The following is a 16585-nucleotide window of genomic DNA, read 5'->3' on the forward strand; positions in this document are numbered from 1 at the left end:
ACACCCTTTCCAGCATCCCTGCAGCCTATCGGGAGTTCATGGACGTTTTTGATAAAAAGAAAGCCGAGGTCCTTCCCCCTCACCGCTCCTACGATTGTCCCATTGAATTACTCCCTGGAGCTGAGATCCCGTTTGGGAGGATATTCCCTTTATCCGAGAACGAACTTGAAGTCCTCAGAGTCTACATCAATGAGAACTTGGAGAAGGGGTTCATCCGTCCCTCCTCTTCTCCTGCTGGGGCTGGCATATTTTTTGTGGAGAAAAAAGATGGCTCTTTAAGACCCTGTGTGGACTACCGAGAACTCAACAAGATTACCGTTAAGAACCGGTACCCTCTTCCCCTTATTCCTGAACTTGTTCAGCGCTTCCGGTGTGTCCGAATTTTCACAAAACTTGATCTCCGAGGAGCCTATAACTTAGTCCGTATCTGAGAAGGGGATGAGTGGAAGACAGCGTTCAGAACTCGATTTCGCCACTTTGAGTACTTGGTCATGCCTTTTGGGCTGTGCAACGCTCCAGCGACTTTTCAACATCTCGTGAACGACATCTTCCGAGAATTCCTGGACAACTTTCTGATAGTTTATCTAGATGACATCTTCATCTTTTCTGCCACCCTTGAGCTCCATCGGGCTCATGTTAAAAGAGTGCTTGCCACCCTGAGGAAGTATGGACTCTATGTAAAGGCAGAAAAGTGCGACTTTGAGAAGGATTCCATTCAGTTTTTAGGACTGATTATTTCCACCAATGGAATCTCCATGGATCCTCAGAAAGTAAAATCTATTTTAGATTGGCCGGCCCCTTCCGACAAAAAAGGTGTCCAACGGTTTGTAGGCTTTGCCAATTTTTACAGAAGGTTCGTGAAAGGTTTCTCCACGATCATCTCACCCATCACCCAGCTGACCCGCCAGCAGGTTCGCTTCCGCTGGTCACCGGAGGCCCAAGCAGCATTTTACGAACTAAAAAGACTATTTATCTCGGCACCTATCCTTCAGCACCCGGATCCGGCTCTGCCCTATATATTAGAAGTTGACGCTTCAGAAATTGCTACTGGGGTAATCCTGTCTCAACGGCAAGGCCCGAAGGCGCTTCTTCACCCCGTGGCCTTTACCTCACGGAAAATGACTCCTCCAGAGAGGAACTACGATGTAGGTGATCGTGAACTTTTGGCTATAAAATGTGCCTTAGAGGAGTGGAGATATCTGCTGGAAGGGGCCGCCCATCCCATCATGATTTTCACTGACCACAGGAACTTAGAATACCTAAGAACAGCTAAACGTCTAAGACCTCGACAAGCCCGGTGGGCTCTGTTCTTTTCAAGGTTCAACTTCCATATCACCTACAGGCCCGGGTCTAAGAATGGAAAAGCAGATGCTCTTTCTCGGATGTTTCCTGACAACCCAGAGATGGTTGAACCCAATACCATTCTCTCTGCTCAAAATTTTTTTTTGCTTATCCAGCCTGACCTGAAGACTGCGATTAAGAAGGCCTCTGCTCAGAGTACAGAACCAGTAACTCCCCCCTTAAGCAGACGAGATGGATTCTTGTGGCATCAAGACAAAATTTTTGTTCCCCCTCAAGTAAGACTTCAGGTCTTAAAAAGCTTTCATGACCACAAGCTTGCCGGTCATTTCGGGGTACGGAAGACTCTCGAACTGGTCCAATGCCTCTTCTGGTGGCCCAGCCTGAATCAGGACTGCAAGGCTTATGTTGGTTCCTGTGTCACTTGCCAACGTAGCAAGGGGTCCAAAACCAAGTCTTGGGGCCTACTGAGACCTCTACCCATTCCTGAGCAACCCTGGAAGAAGCTCTCTATGGACTTCATCGTGGATCTCCCACCCTCAGAAGGGTTCACCACTATTCTGGTGGTAGTTGACCGTCTTTCAAAGATGGCCCACTTTTTACCCATGATCGGTACACCCTCTGCTCTAGATACTGCCAACGTGTTCATTAGAGAGATACTTAGGTTACACGGGCTTCCGGACAATATTGTATCAGACAGAGGGGTACAATTCACCTCTAGATTCTGGAGGGAGCTATGTAAATCCTTATCCATTGAAATAAGTCTGTCATCGGCTTACCATCCACAGAGTAATGGGCAAACCGAAAGAACAAACCAAACTTTGGAGCAATATCTACGATGTTTTTGCACAGGTTCCCAGGATAATTGGGTTTCTCTCCTTCCTTGCGCAGAATTTGCGTACAACAATTCTCTACACTCAGCAACCAATCAAACCCCATTCTGGGCAAATTACGGGTTCCATCCCTCTTTCTTGCCTAACGTCATTCCTGAAACATCAGTCCCTGCAGTCCAGGATCGAGTAAGTTCCATCCAGGCCAACTACCAGTTACTGCAGGATGCCATACTCAAGGCCCAAAAGGACTATAAAAGATTCTATGATCTGAAGAGGAAAGGAAATCCTGATTACAAGATTGGAGATAAGGTATGGCTTTCTTCTATGAATTTGAAACTGTCTTGTCCTTCTAGGAAACTTGGGCCCAGATTTATCGGCCCTTTTGAAATCAAGAGGGTGATTAATCCAGTGGCTTTTGAACTGGCTCTGCCCAGTTCCTACAAGATCCACCCAGTGTTCCATACCTCTCTACTTAAACCAGTTGTACAGAGCCCGTTCCCTGGAAGAGAGGAGCTACCTCCACCGCCGGTTTCAGTGGAAGGTGAAACTGAGTTTGAGGTCGATACCATCTTGGATTGCAGGAAAAGGGGTAGACAGACTCAGTACTTAATTAAGTGGAAGGGGTATCCCCCTGAGGATAATTCATGGGAACCCATGAGCAATATCCATGCCCCAAGGCTTATCCGAGAATTCCATAGAAGGTTTCCTGAAAGTCGGGCCCGTTTGGGCATTCGGAGGCTGCCCCTTGGGGGGGGGGGGGGCACTGTCAGGGATACAGCCGTACTGGCATTTCTGCCAGTACAAGTCATGGACGCTCCTGGCTCAATCGACACAGCCCTCTGCTGGCCCGTCAGGGAAATGGCCGTAGGAGAACTGGCAACATTGCCAGTAATAGCAATGGTCGTTCCAGACTCAATTGACACTGCCCTCTGCTGGCCTATAAAAGGTGGCCATAGGAGCAGACTCATTGCTGGATTATCTCTCAGCTTCCTGTGTGGACTTCCTGTTGTGACCCGGCTTGTTTCTGAACCATCTGATCTCCTCCTGGTGTTTGACCCTCTGCTTGCCTCTCGGACTTTGCTCTTGCTGCTACCTGCCTGTTTTCCCAGTGTATGACCCCGGGTTGCCTAAGGACTCTGTTTCTGCCTGCTCACCTGTGTATGCCCCCGGCTCGTCCCTGCTCTGCTACTTACCTTGCTCTTGGACTGATCATTGGTGTTTGACCCTCGGCCTGGCTTTTACTACTCCAGTTGCCTGCCTTACCCAGAGTTCCTGAAATCATCTGGTGTTCACCACAGGCGACCTGTGCTACTTGGGACGCTTCACCTCCTGTACCACTTCCAGGGGTGACTCGCACTGAGCTGCAAGGGAAGCCCTCTCTGCACTTTGGCCTCCATCCAGATTGTGACACCTGTACTGCATGACCGCGCAATTGTCATTCAAAATGCAACAGGCACGGTGGGGAAGGTAATATTGGGCGTATGCTATAGGCCCCCCAACCAGAGGGAGGAGGGTGAGGCGGACCTCATGTTACAGATAGGATTGGCAGCAAGGATGGTAATTGTCATTATAATGGGGGACTTTAATTATCCAGATATAGACTGGGCAGAAGGAACCGCGCACTCAGCCAAGGCTAGGCAGTTCCTAAATGTTTTGCAGGACAATTTCATGGGTCAAATGGTGAATGCACCGACAAGAAACAATGCGGTACTTGACCTACTGATTACCAACAATACAGACCTGCTCACGGATATAGAAATACGGGACAACTTAGGAAACAGTGACCATAGGTCAATTGGTTTCAGTATTAATTACAGTTATAGGAAACACAAGGGTAATATAAGGACACTGAATTTCAAAAGAGCCAATTTCCCTAAACTGCGCTCGCTGCTAGAAAATATCAAATGGGATAGAACCCTGGGAACAAAGAACACGGAGGAAAAATGGGAGTGCTTCAAGAGCATACTTAACAGGGGGATTGGCCAGTGCATTCCAAAGAGAAATAAATGTAAAAGAGCAAAACTAAACCCTGGGTGGCTAAACTCCAACATAAAAATGTATATTAGTGCTAAAGAAAAGGCCTTCAAAAAATACAAGACTGAGGGGTCATTGGCAGCATTTAAGCATTACAAAGTGTGCAATAAGAAATGTAAAGATGAAATCAGGGCGGCTAAAATAGAACACGAGAGACATATAGCGGAGGAGAGTAAAAAGAACTCCAAGAAGTTCTTTAAGTATATAAACAGTAGGAAAGCGAGGCCAGAACACATTGGCCCCATAAAAGATGATAAAGGAAATATGGCCACTGAGGACAGAGAAAAGGCGGAAGTGTTAAATAATTTCTTCTCTTCAGTCTTCACAAAAGAATCGGGGGGCTACACTAACCCAGCTTGCAAGGCCGAACTAAATAATACACCCCAGGAAGTGCCGCCATGGCTAACAGAAGATAGACTTAGAGCTAAACTAGAGAAACTTAACATAAATAAATCCCCGGGACCGGATAGCTTGCACCCGAGGGTTCTTAATGAGCTCAGCCAGGTGATTGCCAGACCATTATTCTTGATCTTTAAGGATAGTTTACAGACGGGTATGGTGCCAGCTGATTGGAAAAAAGCCAACGTGGTACCAATATTTAAAAAGGGGCCGAGATATATCCCGGGTAACTATAGGCCGGTCAGCCTAACATCAGTAGTCTGCAAAATTTTGGAGGGGATGTTAAGGGACCACATACAAGACGTTAGTAATGAAAACGGTATTATAAGTAGAAATCAGCATGGATTCATGAAAAATCGTTCGTGCCAAACCGATCTATTAACCTTCTACGATGAAGTGAGCTGCCACCTAGATAAAGGAAAGCCTGTGGATGTGGTGTATCTGGACTTTGCAAAGGCCTTTGACACCGTTCCCAACAAACGCTTACTGTACAAACTAAGGAAGGTAGGTATGGACCATAAGGTGAGTACCTGGATAGAGAACTGGCTCCAGGGGAGAGTACAGAGGGTGGTGATTAATGGAGAGTACTCGGATTGGGCGGGTGTGGAAAGTGGGGTCCCCCAGGGTTCTGTCCTGGGACCAATCCTGTTTAATTTATTCATAAATGATCTAGAGGAGGGGATATCTAGTACAATCTCAGTATTTGCAGATGATACTAAACTGGGCTTGCCAATATCTTCTATGCAGGATGTGGAAACCTTGCAAGCGGACCTGAACAAAATAACGGGGTGGGCAACTACATGGCAGATGAGATTTAATGTTGAAAAATGTAAAGTAATGCACTTGGGGGCCAGAAACCAGAAAGCAAGCTACTCACTAGGGGGGGAACCTCTGGGTGAGTCTAGGATGGAAAAGGACTTGGGGGTACTGGTAGACAACAAGCTTGGCAGTGGCATGCAATGCCAAGCCGCCGCAAGCAAAGCCAACAGAATACTGGGATGTATAAAAAAGGGGATTCACTCCAGAAATAAAGAGATTATTCTCCCACTCTACAAGACTCTGGTCCGGCCACATCTGGAGTATGCTGTCCAGTTCCGGTCCTCAGGAAGGATGTGCTGGAACTGGAGAAAGTCCAGAGAAGGGCAACAAAAATAATTAGGGGAATGGAGGACATCAGCTATGAGGAAAGGCTACAAGCACTGAACCTATTCTCTCTGGAGAAGAGACGATTGAGGGGGGATATGATATCAATGTACAAATACTGTACTGGTGACCCGAGCATAAGGAACAAACTATTCAGAGAAAGGAGATACAATAAGACACGTGGCCACTCACTAAAACTAGAGGAAAGGCGGTTTAACCTTAAAGTGCGTAAGGGGTTCTTCACTGTAAGAGCGGTAAGGATGTGGAATTCTCTTCCACAAGCAGTCGTATCAGCAGGGAGCATTGATAGTTTCAAAAAACTATTAGATGGACACTTTAAAGACCACAACATACAGGGGTATACAATGTACGGTTAAAAGCGGACACATACACACATCATAGGTTGAACTGGATGGACTGATGTCTTTTTTCAACCTCACTAACTATGTAACTATGTAACAGCGCTAAAAGCTGAAAATTGGCCTGGGTAGGAAGGGGGTGAAAGTGCCCTGCGTTGATGTGGTTAAAGGAGCAGGATCAATTTTTTTTTTTTTTTTTAGGTTAACAAACGCTTTAACCACTTAAGCCCCGGAGGATTTGGCTGCTAAAAGACCAGGGGGTATCTTGCGATTCGGCACTGCGTGACTTTAACAGACAATTGCGCGGTCGTGCGACCCTGTACCTAAACGAATTTGACGTCCTTTTTTTCCCACAAACAGAGCTTTCTTTTGGTGGTATTTGATCACCTGTGCAATTTTTTGATCATGCGCTATAAACAAAAAAAGAGTGTCAATTTTGCAAAAATAACAATATTTTTCACATTTTTTTATTTGAAATTCCCCCCCAAAAAATGTAAAAATCTAAATTTTTTAACATTTTCGGCCAATTTGTTTTATGTTACATGTTTGGTAAAAAAAAAAAAAAATCGCAAAAAGCGTATTTTGATTGGTTTGCGCAAATGTTATCGCGTTTACTAACAAAGGGAAAGATTTTTGTAATTTTTGTTGTTTTTTTTTAAACGCGTAATGGCGGCAATCTGCGATTTTTTTTGCGGTACTGCGACATTGCAGCGGCCAGATCGGACCCTTGACTGACATTTTTGACACTTTTGGGGTTACCAATGACATTACTACAGTAATCAGTGCTATACATATGCACTGTTACTGTAAAATGACACTGGCAGTGAAGGGGTTAACTTTATTTGAGAGGGAGGAGCTGTGTGTGTCCCTAGGGGCGTGATTCTTTTTTTTTTTTTTATAAATTCAATGTTTATTGAAAAAGGAATAGGCATACAACATATGCAAGAGCAGTGGTACAAGTCCAAAAACAGTATGCAAGCAGAAGACAATGTACGAGGGAATAAACAAAAACATATTTCAGGACAAGTGATCCCACAGAGATAAACACGTAAGGCAAGATCTAAGAGCTGAATACGGGGCGTTGGCCCTCCAAAAAGGTCCGAACCCCAACCTCCGCCGGCATCTATCAAATGGCCGGCCTATGGAGATAGAGTGGAACCGATCCGGTGGCCCGCCCCGCTCATAAATTCCGAGAGGCAGGTAGATTACGTATGCCTAGGGGAAGGAAAGTCCTGAAAGAGAGGAAGCATTCGAACAGAGAAAGGAAGGGGAGAATACAGTGCAGAAGGGGGGAAAGGGTATGGGAAGGAAGCAGAAAGCGCAAAAGAGAGGGGGAGAAGGTTAAAATGGAAAGGAGGGAGGGGGAGGATGGCCACCCGGCCTGCCGACAGTCAGCTAGGCGATCAAAGTTTTATATTCATCGGAGAAGCTGAACTCATGCCAATAGTACCACCGTTTGAGGAACTTCTCTCTGGTGCCCCTGTCGGTCGCAACGAGGTCTTCCATTTCATTGATATGTGCCACTTTTCGCAGCCACATTGCCACCGTGGGAGGGTGTGCCTGTTTCCAGAGAAGAGGGATACAGCTCTTAGCCGCCGTAAGTAGAAGCGGCAAGATTGATTTCCGATAAGAAGACCGCGGAAAGCTATTGTGGTGGAGGAAGAAGAGAGCTCGCTCCTTAATGTGGAACTTAAAGCTGTTCACCAAGATTCTGGCCTCTCGCCTGGCTCCCCTGCTCCCGCAGCTGGTAGGGGCGTGATTCTAAGTGATTGGCTGTGGCTTGAGCTGTAGGAACAATGATCAACGGTCCTACATATTAGAACCGTATGATAATTGTTTCTACACAGAGGAGAATGACAGGCGGCTTGTTTACACTAGCCGCCTGACTTTCTCCCTCTCCCCCGACGATCGCGCTCGCTCCCCAGAGCCCCACAGGCTAGTGACATACCGATACGTCACTCTGCCTGTGAGGGGCTGACCGCCGCAGTATATGTACTTGCAGCGGTCGGCAAGTGGTTAAGCTTTGACAGAAAAACCTGGAAGCGGATTGGTTTCTATGCAGTGCTGCACCACATTTTGCTTTCTCCACTTGTCCTGTGACTTGGGACTGCAAAGTCAAATGACAAGTTGTACTTGATGATTTCCAATAAGTACCATTCATATCTGTGAAACTTCAAAGTAGTCCCTGCACTACTTTTGTCCGACTTTGATGCATTTTGAGGTCCACAGACCTCAAGATTACACAGACGTTGCTTCAAGTCTAGTCACAAAATCGCAGCAAAAAGAAAAAAAAATCACGTGACTTTTAGGTCGCACAAAAGTGAAAGGGGCCTCAAAGTTGCAGCAACTTCAAAGTAGTTCATGCACTACTTTGGTCCGACTATTGCGCTACTCGAGGACCATAGACTTCAATGTTAACCCACAAAAGTTGCATGAAAGTCATACCTGAATATTATACAATGCAACATTTGTCCATTATCACTGGTCAAAGACAGTCATATCCAAGTTGCGTCAAAGTTGCACTCCAAAGTCAGCGCAACTTTGGAGCCGTACAAGTGTGAATGGTGCTTAAGGCCCCTTCCACACTTCTGCAACTTCAGATCGCAAAGTCACGTGACAAGTCGTACCCCATGATTTCCAATGAATACCGTTCAAAGTCGCAGCGACTACAAAGTAGTCCCTGCACTACTTTGATGCAACTTGAGGTCCATAGACCTCAAAATGACACAGGCATTGCTTCAAGTCACGTGACTTCGGTTTTACAAGTGTGTTAGGTGCCTTAGATACACTTTAACCCCCTGAAAAATGTGCATGCCACTACTTCTGATCCCCCTCCAAAGTTCACACACATCATTCACATCCCTATCTGCCAATACACTATAGAGGTATGTATTGCTCTAGGAAAGAACAGAAACCATGAGGTGATAACACAGCCCCAATATATCTGAGGTAACGAGAAAACATGAAGGCGGGAAATAACTTCCATGTCCTAAATATACGGGGTTGGTTCCATGGAACCCCTCTAACCCGGAGCGCTACACACAGATTACTTCCAGAATCCACACTGAAAGCTCAGCCACCAACCACACCGATCAGTTATAATTCGCGCTCAGTCACGTGACGGCGTGCTCTGGCGCACCTCAGCCTATCAGATCTCTCCTAGGGCGGCTCTGCATCGAGGCCGTGGCATGCATATTGGTACAGCGGAAACAGTAAGCTGGCTCCTGATTGGAAGATGTCAAAACACAATCGGTGACGCTGGTTGGGAAACATGGCGGCGACGAGTGCTCTATTCTCCGATCTCCGGGAGATCAAGAAGCAGCTTCTTAGCGTGAGCTGGCTGTGCCGGGAGCGGGGCCTCCTACACAGCGTGAAATGGTGAGACATTCTCTGGATGAGTGTGATCATATGGCTCAGCCCCATGGAAGGCAGACTGCACTCACACAGAACACTTTGCAGCATTCTAATGCTCCCTACCACTGTTTAAAATAGCCAGATTTTAAAATAATGTTCTCTGATTACTTTTCTTCTCACTTTATCTTCTTCCTGCAGCCTCCTGGAATACCAACATGACATATCACAGGAGGAAGCATTAGTTATTATTATTATTATTACTTTCCCTATTCACAGAACAGTATGTAAACAGAGGCAGTGTCAGATATCTATCTGCACATGGGTGAGATTGGGGGCAGATTGCAAGAGTCAGGAAGGGACAGTCACCTCCCTATGGTGTAAAAAGGAAGATGGCGGCGTGGGACGGGAAATGTCAGAGGGAAGAGGATAATGCTGGATCCACTGATCCAAAATGTAAAGAGACTTCCACGGTCATACAGGGCTGCACCCAAAGTAACACAGCCGCGGGTGAATTGTTGGGGCAATGGCTGGTGTTAGCGCTTCAATCATCACCACACCATGGTTGATATGATGTCAGGATGATATTGCAGAATCAGTGGGAGCCCTGAGTGTATCACTTGACACCCAGATGCAGCGTGTCACTTGCCGTCGCCGCCTGCCACCCAGATGCAGCGGGTCACTTGCCGTCGCCGCCTGCCACCCAGATGCAGCGTGTCACTTGCCGTCGCCGCCTGCCACCCAGATGCAGCGTGTCGCTTGCCGTCGCCGCCTGCCACCCAGATGCAGCGTGTCGCTTGCCGTCGCCGCCTGCCACCCAGATGCAGCCTGTCACTTGCCGCCGCCGCCTGCCACCCAGATGCAGCGTGTCACTTGCCGCCGCCGTCTGCCACCCAGATGCAGCGTGTCACTTGCCGCCGCCATCTGCCACCCATTTGCAGCCTGTCACTTGCCGCCGTTGCCTGCCAACCAGATGCAGCCTGTCACTTGCCGCCGTCGCCTGCCACCAAGATTTGCCAGGACCCGCTGATTGGCTTGTGCTGTAGTGAATGACAGCACAACCGGGGGGGGGTGATCGCCGGGGTGATCGCCGTCTACCCGGAGATACTAAATCACATATGTGTACATGATTTGGTGCAGTGGGACAGCCCTGCCGCAGTGTAAATGCTGTGGGCAGTCCAGAAGCAGTTAAGTAGATGTTGGCCCTTATTCACAAAGCTAAATTGGTCATGGCGTGGTAAGTATCTTGCAGCAAACTGAGGCCGGGCACCCAGGTGTGTGCAGGACAGATGATAGCCTCTGGATGCGAGCAGCGTGCATCCCGGGGTGATCATCTTTTCCTGTTCACAGCTAATCACTCCTTGTGTGATTACTTCTGGACACCGCCTGACAGCTGTGACCACTGATCAGTCTGTCATTGCTTCCTGGCTTTGGCTTTCTGCATTCGCTTGGGCTTCAGGCTGCAGTTTCTTTGCAAGACATTTGATTGATTGAGGGAAAAAAAAATATTTCCTTCATCCACACAAGTGAAGTGGATGGAGGAATCCCCCAGCTGGGACATTGTATTCTGACAGCAGGACTCTCTGCTGTCAGAACACACTGATTAGTGGTTGCAGCCACTGATCAACAAATTTGTTGAACATTCCCCTTTGACAGAAATGGGAATGGCCATACATGGATTGAAATTAGAATAATCTTTGGCCAGCTTACGTCTGTTCGTCATTTGTACAGGGCAATGTTATTGTGCTAGATCTTATCGCATCACAAAATTTAGAGCGAGCAAGATCAAAAAAATCTGGTTGATTCGTGATTAGTTTATTGCTATACAAGCTTTACTAAATATGCATCTTGCTGATCATTGTGTTTTATATTGAGGAATAACATACTTACCTGCTCTGTTGCAGTGGTTTTGCACAGAGCAGCCTGAATCCTCCTCTTCTAGAGTGCCTCTTTGGTGCTCCTAGCCCCTCCCTCCTGTCAAGTGCCCCCACAGCAAGCAGATTGCTATGGGGACACTCGAGCTGAGCTTCAGCTCCGTGTGTCAATTCAGAAACTAAGCTGCCTTTCGGCCTCTGCCCCTCTCTCTCTTGATTGGCTAACTGACTTTAATTAACAGCAGCGGGAGCCAATGGCGCTGCTGCTGTGTCTCCACTAGCCAGGACAGCCGAGGGACTCGTGGACATCACTGGAGAGAGATGAGGCCCAGGTAAGTATTAGGGGGGCTGCTATACACAGAAGGCTTTTTATCATGTATAGAGGTAAAGTCTAATTAGACCTCTGTGAGTGCATATAGGGACAGGGAGCTCGTCCTAACTCCAAGCTGTGGCAATGCCAAAGGAATAGATCCATAAGCCGCACATCATGAAGCCGACCCTGTGCATGGAGTGAGATAAATGTCAACCTCAGCACAGACTGCAGCAATGCCACGCCCCCAAAATGTTTCACTCTGCCCCCTTGAGCTTAATCATTGCATCGGGGGGCGTGGCCTGGCTGGAGCACATGGGTCTGCTTCATGATGTGTGGCTTATGGATCTTTTCCTTTGACATGGCTATATCAAAAATGTGTTCAATCATTTTGAATGGAATAAGGCAGGGCTCAAATCCTAGGTCGCCATGGGGATTGAAAATTGCGCCCTGGCATCTGGGCTTTTGTCAACTGTCCACATCCGCCTCCCACTTGCCAACTACGCTAAAGCTGAAAGACTGCTACAGCGCGGTCATCCAGTTCTCAGGGGGGACTATTGATGTCCTTCCAGAACTCCAAATGCTGGTTATCAGCATTTCCTTTCCTCAGCGCTGTCACAGTGTGAGGAAAGGAACACTGGTAACCAGCTATTCTGTGACAGAACATTTACACAGATAATCAGGGCACTCCAATCGGTGAATCCACAGTAGAACAGCTTCATCACTACACATCAGTGAATATAAAAAATTACTTATTTGCAAAGTTTTATAACAGTTTTATAAATAAAAAGATGTTTTTATTTTTGTTTGTTTTCAGAATGTTCAGTTTTTTTTTTTTTTTTTTTGTATTTAGCAAAAAAAATAAAAAAAACCCAGTGGTGATTGACACCAAAAGAAAGCCCTACTTCTCTGAAAAAATAAAGCATTTTATTTTGGGTACAGTGTTGCATGACTGCGCAATTGTCATTCAAAGTTTGACAGCGCTGATAGCTCAAAATTGGCTTGGGCAGGAAGGCAGATGGTTAAAAAAAATGGCTCCTAAGTTTTTACCTGGATTCTAGATTCAAAGCAAAAGTGTTAAGCCCTGGCGTAAGGAATGGTTAAACAGATCCTAGTTTAAAAAACTGCAGGTAGAAAAATCTAGTATATTTAAAGATACAGTAAGTACATTTGTACTTGTTTGGTTGCAAGTTTTCCTTAGTGCTGTTATTTAATCCAAAAGAGCAGACCAGGCTAACCTGCAGAGGAATTTAACATATAGTGAATTCAATGGTTTGTTTAAAAAAAAAAAGGAATTTTATAGCTTAAAAAAAAAAAAGGAATTTTATAGCTTAAAAAAAAAAAAAGTATCACTTTTACAAAGTTTTTTGTTTTGGCTTTTGCAGGGCATCTGAACTTGCATTCTCATTGGAATCCATTCCTTTAAATGAGCTACCGCCAACGCCTGCACTCACTGAGGTATGCTTAAGTATTTACACTTCATTATCTAGTAATGCTACCTTTTTATTTTTGCTAAGAAAGGTCCCATGTGGTACACTGGAAGCAGAACACGCATATTATTATTCTTCCTGCCTACTTACTTTTGATAAAGCTGATTAAGCAAGGTTCGCAAAGTAGGATACGAATCGACTGATATCCAGCTTATGCATGTGTACAGTACAGTTTACATTCAGGGTAACTAACTTGTACACTTTTTTCTCTTTTCTAAAGTTGATTTCTGGGATGAGCAAATATGAGACATATATTATGTGCATCTTGGTGTGCTCTGTGTATTTCTTCCAGATTTGTAAAGTAATTAATTGTGAAATTTTATCTCTGTGTAAAAGCTTCCTGTAATAAAGACCGGTAACTGCTGATCCCTCTCCTTGTGCAGGATGATTGGTCTTGTATCCACCCCCTACAGTAGTTTTTACAAACTATTAAAACTAATTTGTTCACAGCTTTTTGGTTAAACGGAGCATGGTTTTTTTTTTTTTTTTCTCCAAGCTCCACTAACTTAATGCCAGCCATAGATTATTTGAAGAAAATCGCTCCATTTGCCCATCAACATGGTCAGTGTTGATGGGGAATCCCTCCTGCAGAGCCATTGTGTTCTTCTGGTGGGGGGAGCCATCCCAGCCAGGAGAACACACTGGGATTATAGCCGCTGGTAATAATCACATAAAAAATCAAATCGATCAACTTGTGACTATTACCAGCGGCTATAATCCCAGTGTGTTCTCCTGTCTGGGACGGCTCCCCATTCAGCCTGCCCATACATGGTTTGAATCTCCACTGGTTTCGAACTGTCTATGGTTGGCTTAAGTGCACAGGTTGCCTTTCCAGAGTCTTGTTGTATTCATTTATGCTTGATGTAATCAGTGTTTAATATGCTTTAATTCACACTATATTCAAAATAACTGGGACAATAAAACAAGAGACTGATTCCTGTAGAACACAGGTGTCATACACAAGGCCCGCGGCCAGAATGAGGCACCCCCAGGCCATTTCATGTGGCCCTCACACCTCTCCTGCAGGTGCGGCACCTCCCTTGTCTTTCCCCATCTTGTCTCAGTTGTCTGCAGCAGAGAGGACAGAACTCCGTTGCCAAATCCTGCACTCCTCTGTGCAACTGCAGAAAGGGTCCTCTTTGCCCACCCACCCCCCCCCCCTTTTCAGCAGTCGGCAGCCAAGAGGAGGGCTGAACTCCTCCTACGGATCCTGCACCACTCTGCAGCCGCAATGCCACCTTGTCTTTGCCTCCCCTGGTCTCAGTATTCAGCAGACTCTGGAAGCTGACTCCAGCCCTCCTCTGGTTCTCCTCCAGACCCTGCACTTCCCATATCCACCTGCATCTTCTTCCTGGCAGTAGCACAAGGTAGGGGGTGCATTGTGATGTAAGGAAGGGTGGGTGACTCTTGACATCTCATGTAAGGGGGCGTGGGGTGCTCTGGACATCTAATTTTACGGATATAACCGGCCCTTTGAGGGCAAACATAATGCTGATGCGACCCGCGATTAAATTGAGTTTGACACCCCTGCTGTAAATAATTACTCCACTCTTCCTTTTTTTTTTTTTTTTTTTCCTCAGACTAAATAGGATGTCCTCCTCTGTTCAAATAACAACAAATGTTTTATTCTTGCCAGGAAGATGCCCAGGATCTGGATGCTTATACACTGGCCAAGTCTTATTTTGACTTAAAAGAGTATGATAGAGCTGCTTACTTCCTTCGAGGGTGCAAGAGCCAGAAAGCCTACTTCCTGTACATGTACTCAAGATATTTGGTAAGAACATGGTCTATTTTTGTTTGTAGAATTAAAAGGTCAGTCCATCCAAAATATTTAGATATAGGTGAATCCTTATAGATAGTGTCAGTCCCTATCTTCATGTGCCTTGGATATCCCAACAGTGAGACCCATCTGATATAATCCTGACTGTTTCTGTTTACATTGGAATTTTGGGTGTTCTGCACCTCTTGTTACATTCTCCATAATTTAAATACATAAAACAAATCTCAAAATATATTATTCCCAATATTGTGTCCCACAGTGAATATATCTATATCTCTGAAAATATGAATACACGTGTAATTTTTTTTTTTTTTTTAAAGTATAACTGAAGCCAAAACAGTTTTTATTGTTTGTTTTGAATAGAGTGTAGGTGGATTAGGATACCGGTCAGTTTTTATTGCTGTCTGTACCCCCATTCATTGTCCTGTTTACCATTATCATTGAAAGTAAAAAAATCCCAAAATATTGGGTTGTCCCCAGAAAAAAGTAATAGAGGGGGAAATGTACCAATGGGGGCATTAGTTCTTGTGACCTGGGGGTCCCCAAGGAATTCCCTTATATTGTAGGGTTTTCCTCTCACTACCTGTTAGGCTATAGTACAGGAAGTGAAGGGAAATCTCCGCAATGGGAAAGAGATGGCGGGGAAAAAAAAAAAATCTTACAAGGGTTACTACTAGTGTTCGATCGATATCGGTTTTTCGTTGCCAATACCGATATTTTGGCCAATGCCTATCGGTATCGGCCGATATTTTTGTACATTTAATTTTTTTTTTTTTTTTGACAGGTACTTTTGTGGAGGGATCTGGGGGTCTAAAATACCCCAAACCCCTCCTCTGGACTTAAAAGCAATCAAAATGCCAAGTTTTGATGTTTTTGAATGCTGTCTTTTTTTTTTTTTTTTTTTTAATCTGGCGCCAGACAGTACCTGGAAGTGAGGTCACTCATGACATCACTTCCGGGTTTGTGCATGGAGACCTGATCAGAGCCGAATGCGGTTTTGGTCGAGTTTTCGGCGGCCCTGCAGGCTGGTTGCCCAGGTCTCCCGGTGGGACGGGAGACCCGGGCGAGCGGCAGAAGGTGGCGGGGACGTCCCCTCCTGCTCCTTGTAATGATAGCCGAACGGCTTCTCAGCCACATCGGCTGTCATTACAAGACAGACGACCGTCAGCTATGGACGCTGGTACCGGGATGATGCCTCTAGCTGCAGGCATTACTCTGAATAGAGATGAGGCTCGGGTAAGTATGAGGGGGGTTTGCTGCACACATGGGGTTTTTTATCTTAATGCATAGAAAGCATTAGGATAAAAAAAACCTTCTGCCTTAACAATTTAAGTTTAGCAAAGCGTTTTACAACACAGAACGTCTTTAGCTTACCCGGCTCAAATTGTCCAAACGTGTAAACACCACTTAAAACCATAACTGTACATTCAGTCACAACACAGGGTGACAAGACCTGCTCAGACCCAGGAAAAAATCAACAAGTAAGGACGCTGTCACTGGAGAAATAATGTCCCTTGAAGTCTATGAGGCAGCCAAGAAGTCACTGGGAAGCCAAGCATCATAAGGGTTACATCTAAAAAGACAGAACTAAGGTGTCCCAGGCCATCAGAAAAGCTAGAAAAAAGCTGGTAACCCCCCCCCCCCCCCCCCCGCCTATAATAGTCAAGTATTGGAGGAATAAAACTATTTTATCCAAAATTTTGTGGAATTTCT

At 45.7% G+C, this 16585-nt stretch overlaps 1 protein-coding gene across 1 annotated transcript in view; it reads left to right on the plus strand.

Moving 5' to 3' along the window:
- Positions 1 to 9239: 9239 nt before the first annotated feature.
- CDC23 (cell division cycle 23) overlaps positions 9240 to 16585 on the plus strand; it is a 52099-nt gene continuing 44753 nt past the window's right edge. The window contains exons 1-3 of the mRNA XM_082255997.1: positions 9240 to 9445; positions 12988 to 13060; positions 14729 to 14866. Coding sequence (XP_082112123.1) covers positions 9339 to 9445; positions 12988 to 13060; positions 14729 to 14866 — 318 coding nt within the window. The 5' untranslated portion in view covers positions 9240 to 9338. The remainder of the gene's footprint in view (positions 9446 to 12987; positions 13061 to 14728; positions 14867 to 16585) is intronic.

Source organism: Pelophylax lessonae (assembly GCF_965119305.1).
Source record: "Pelophylax lessonae genome assembly, chromosome: 4".
Lineage (NCBI taxonomy): Eukaryota > Metazoa > Chordata > Amphibia > Anura > Ranidae > Pelophylax > Pelophylax lessonae.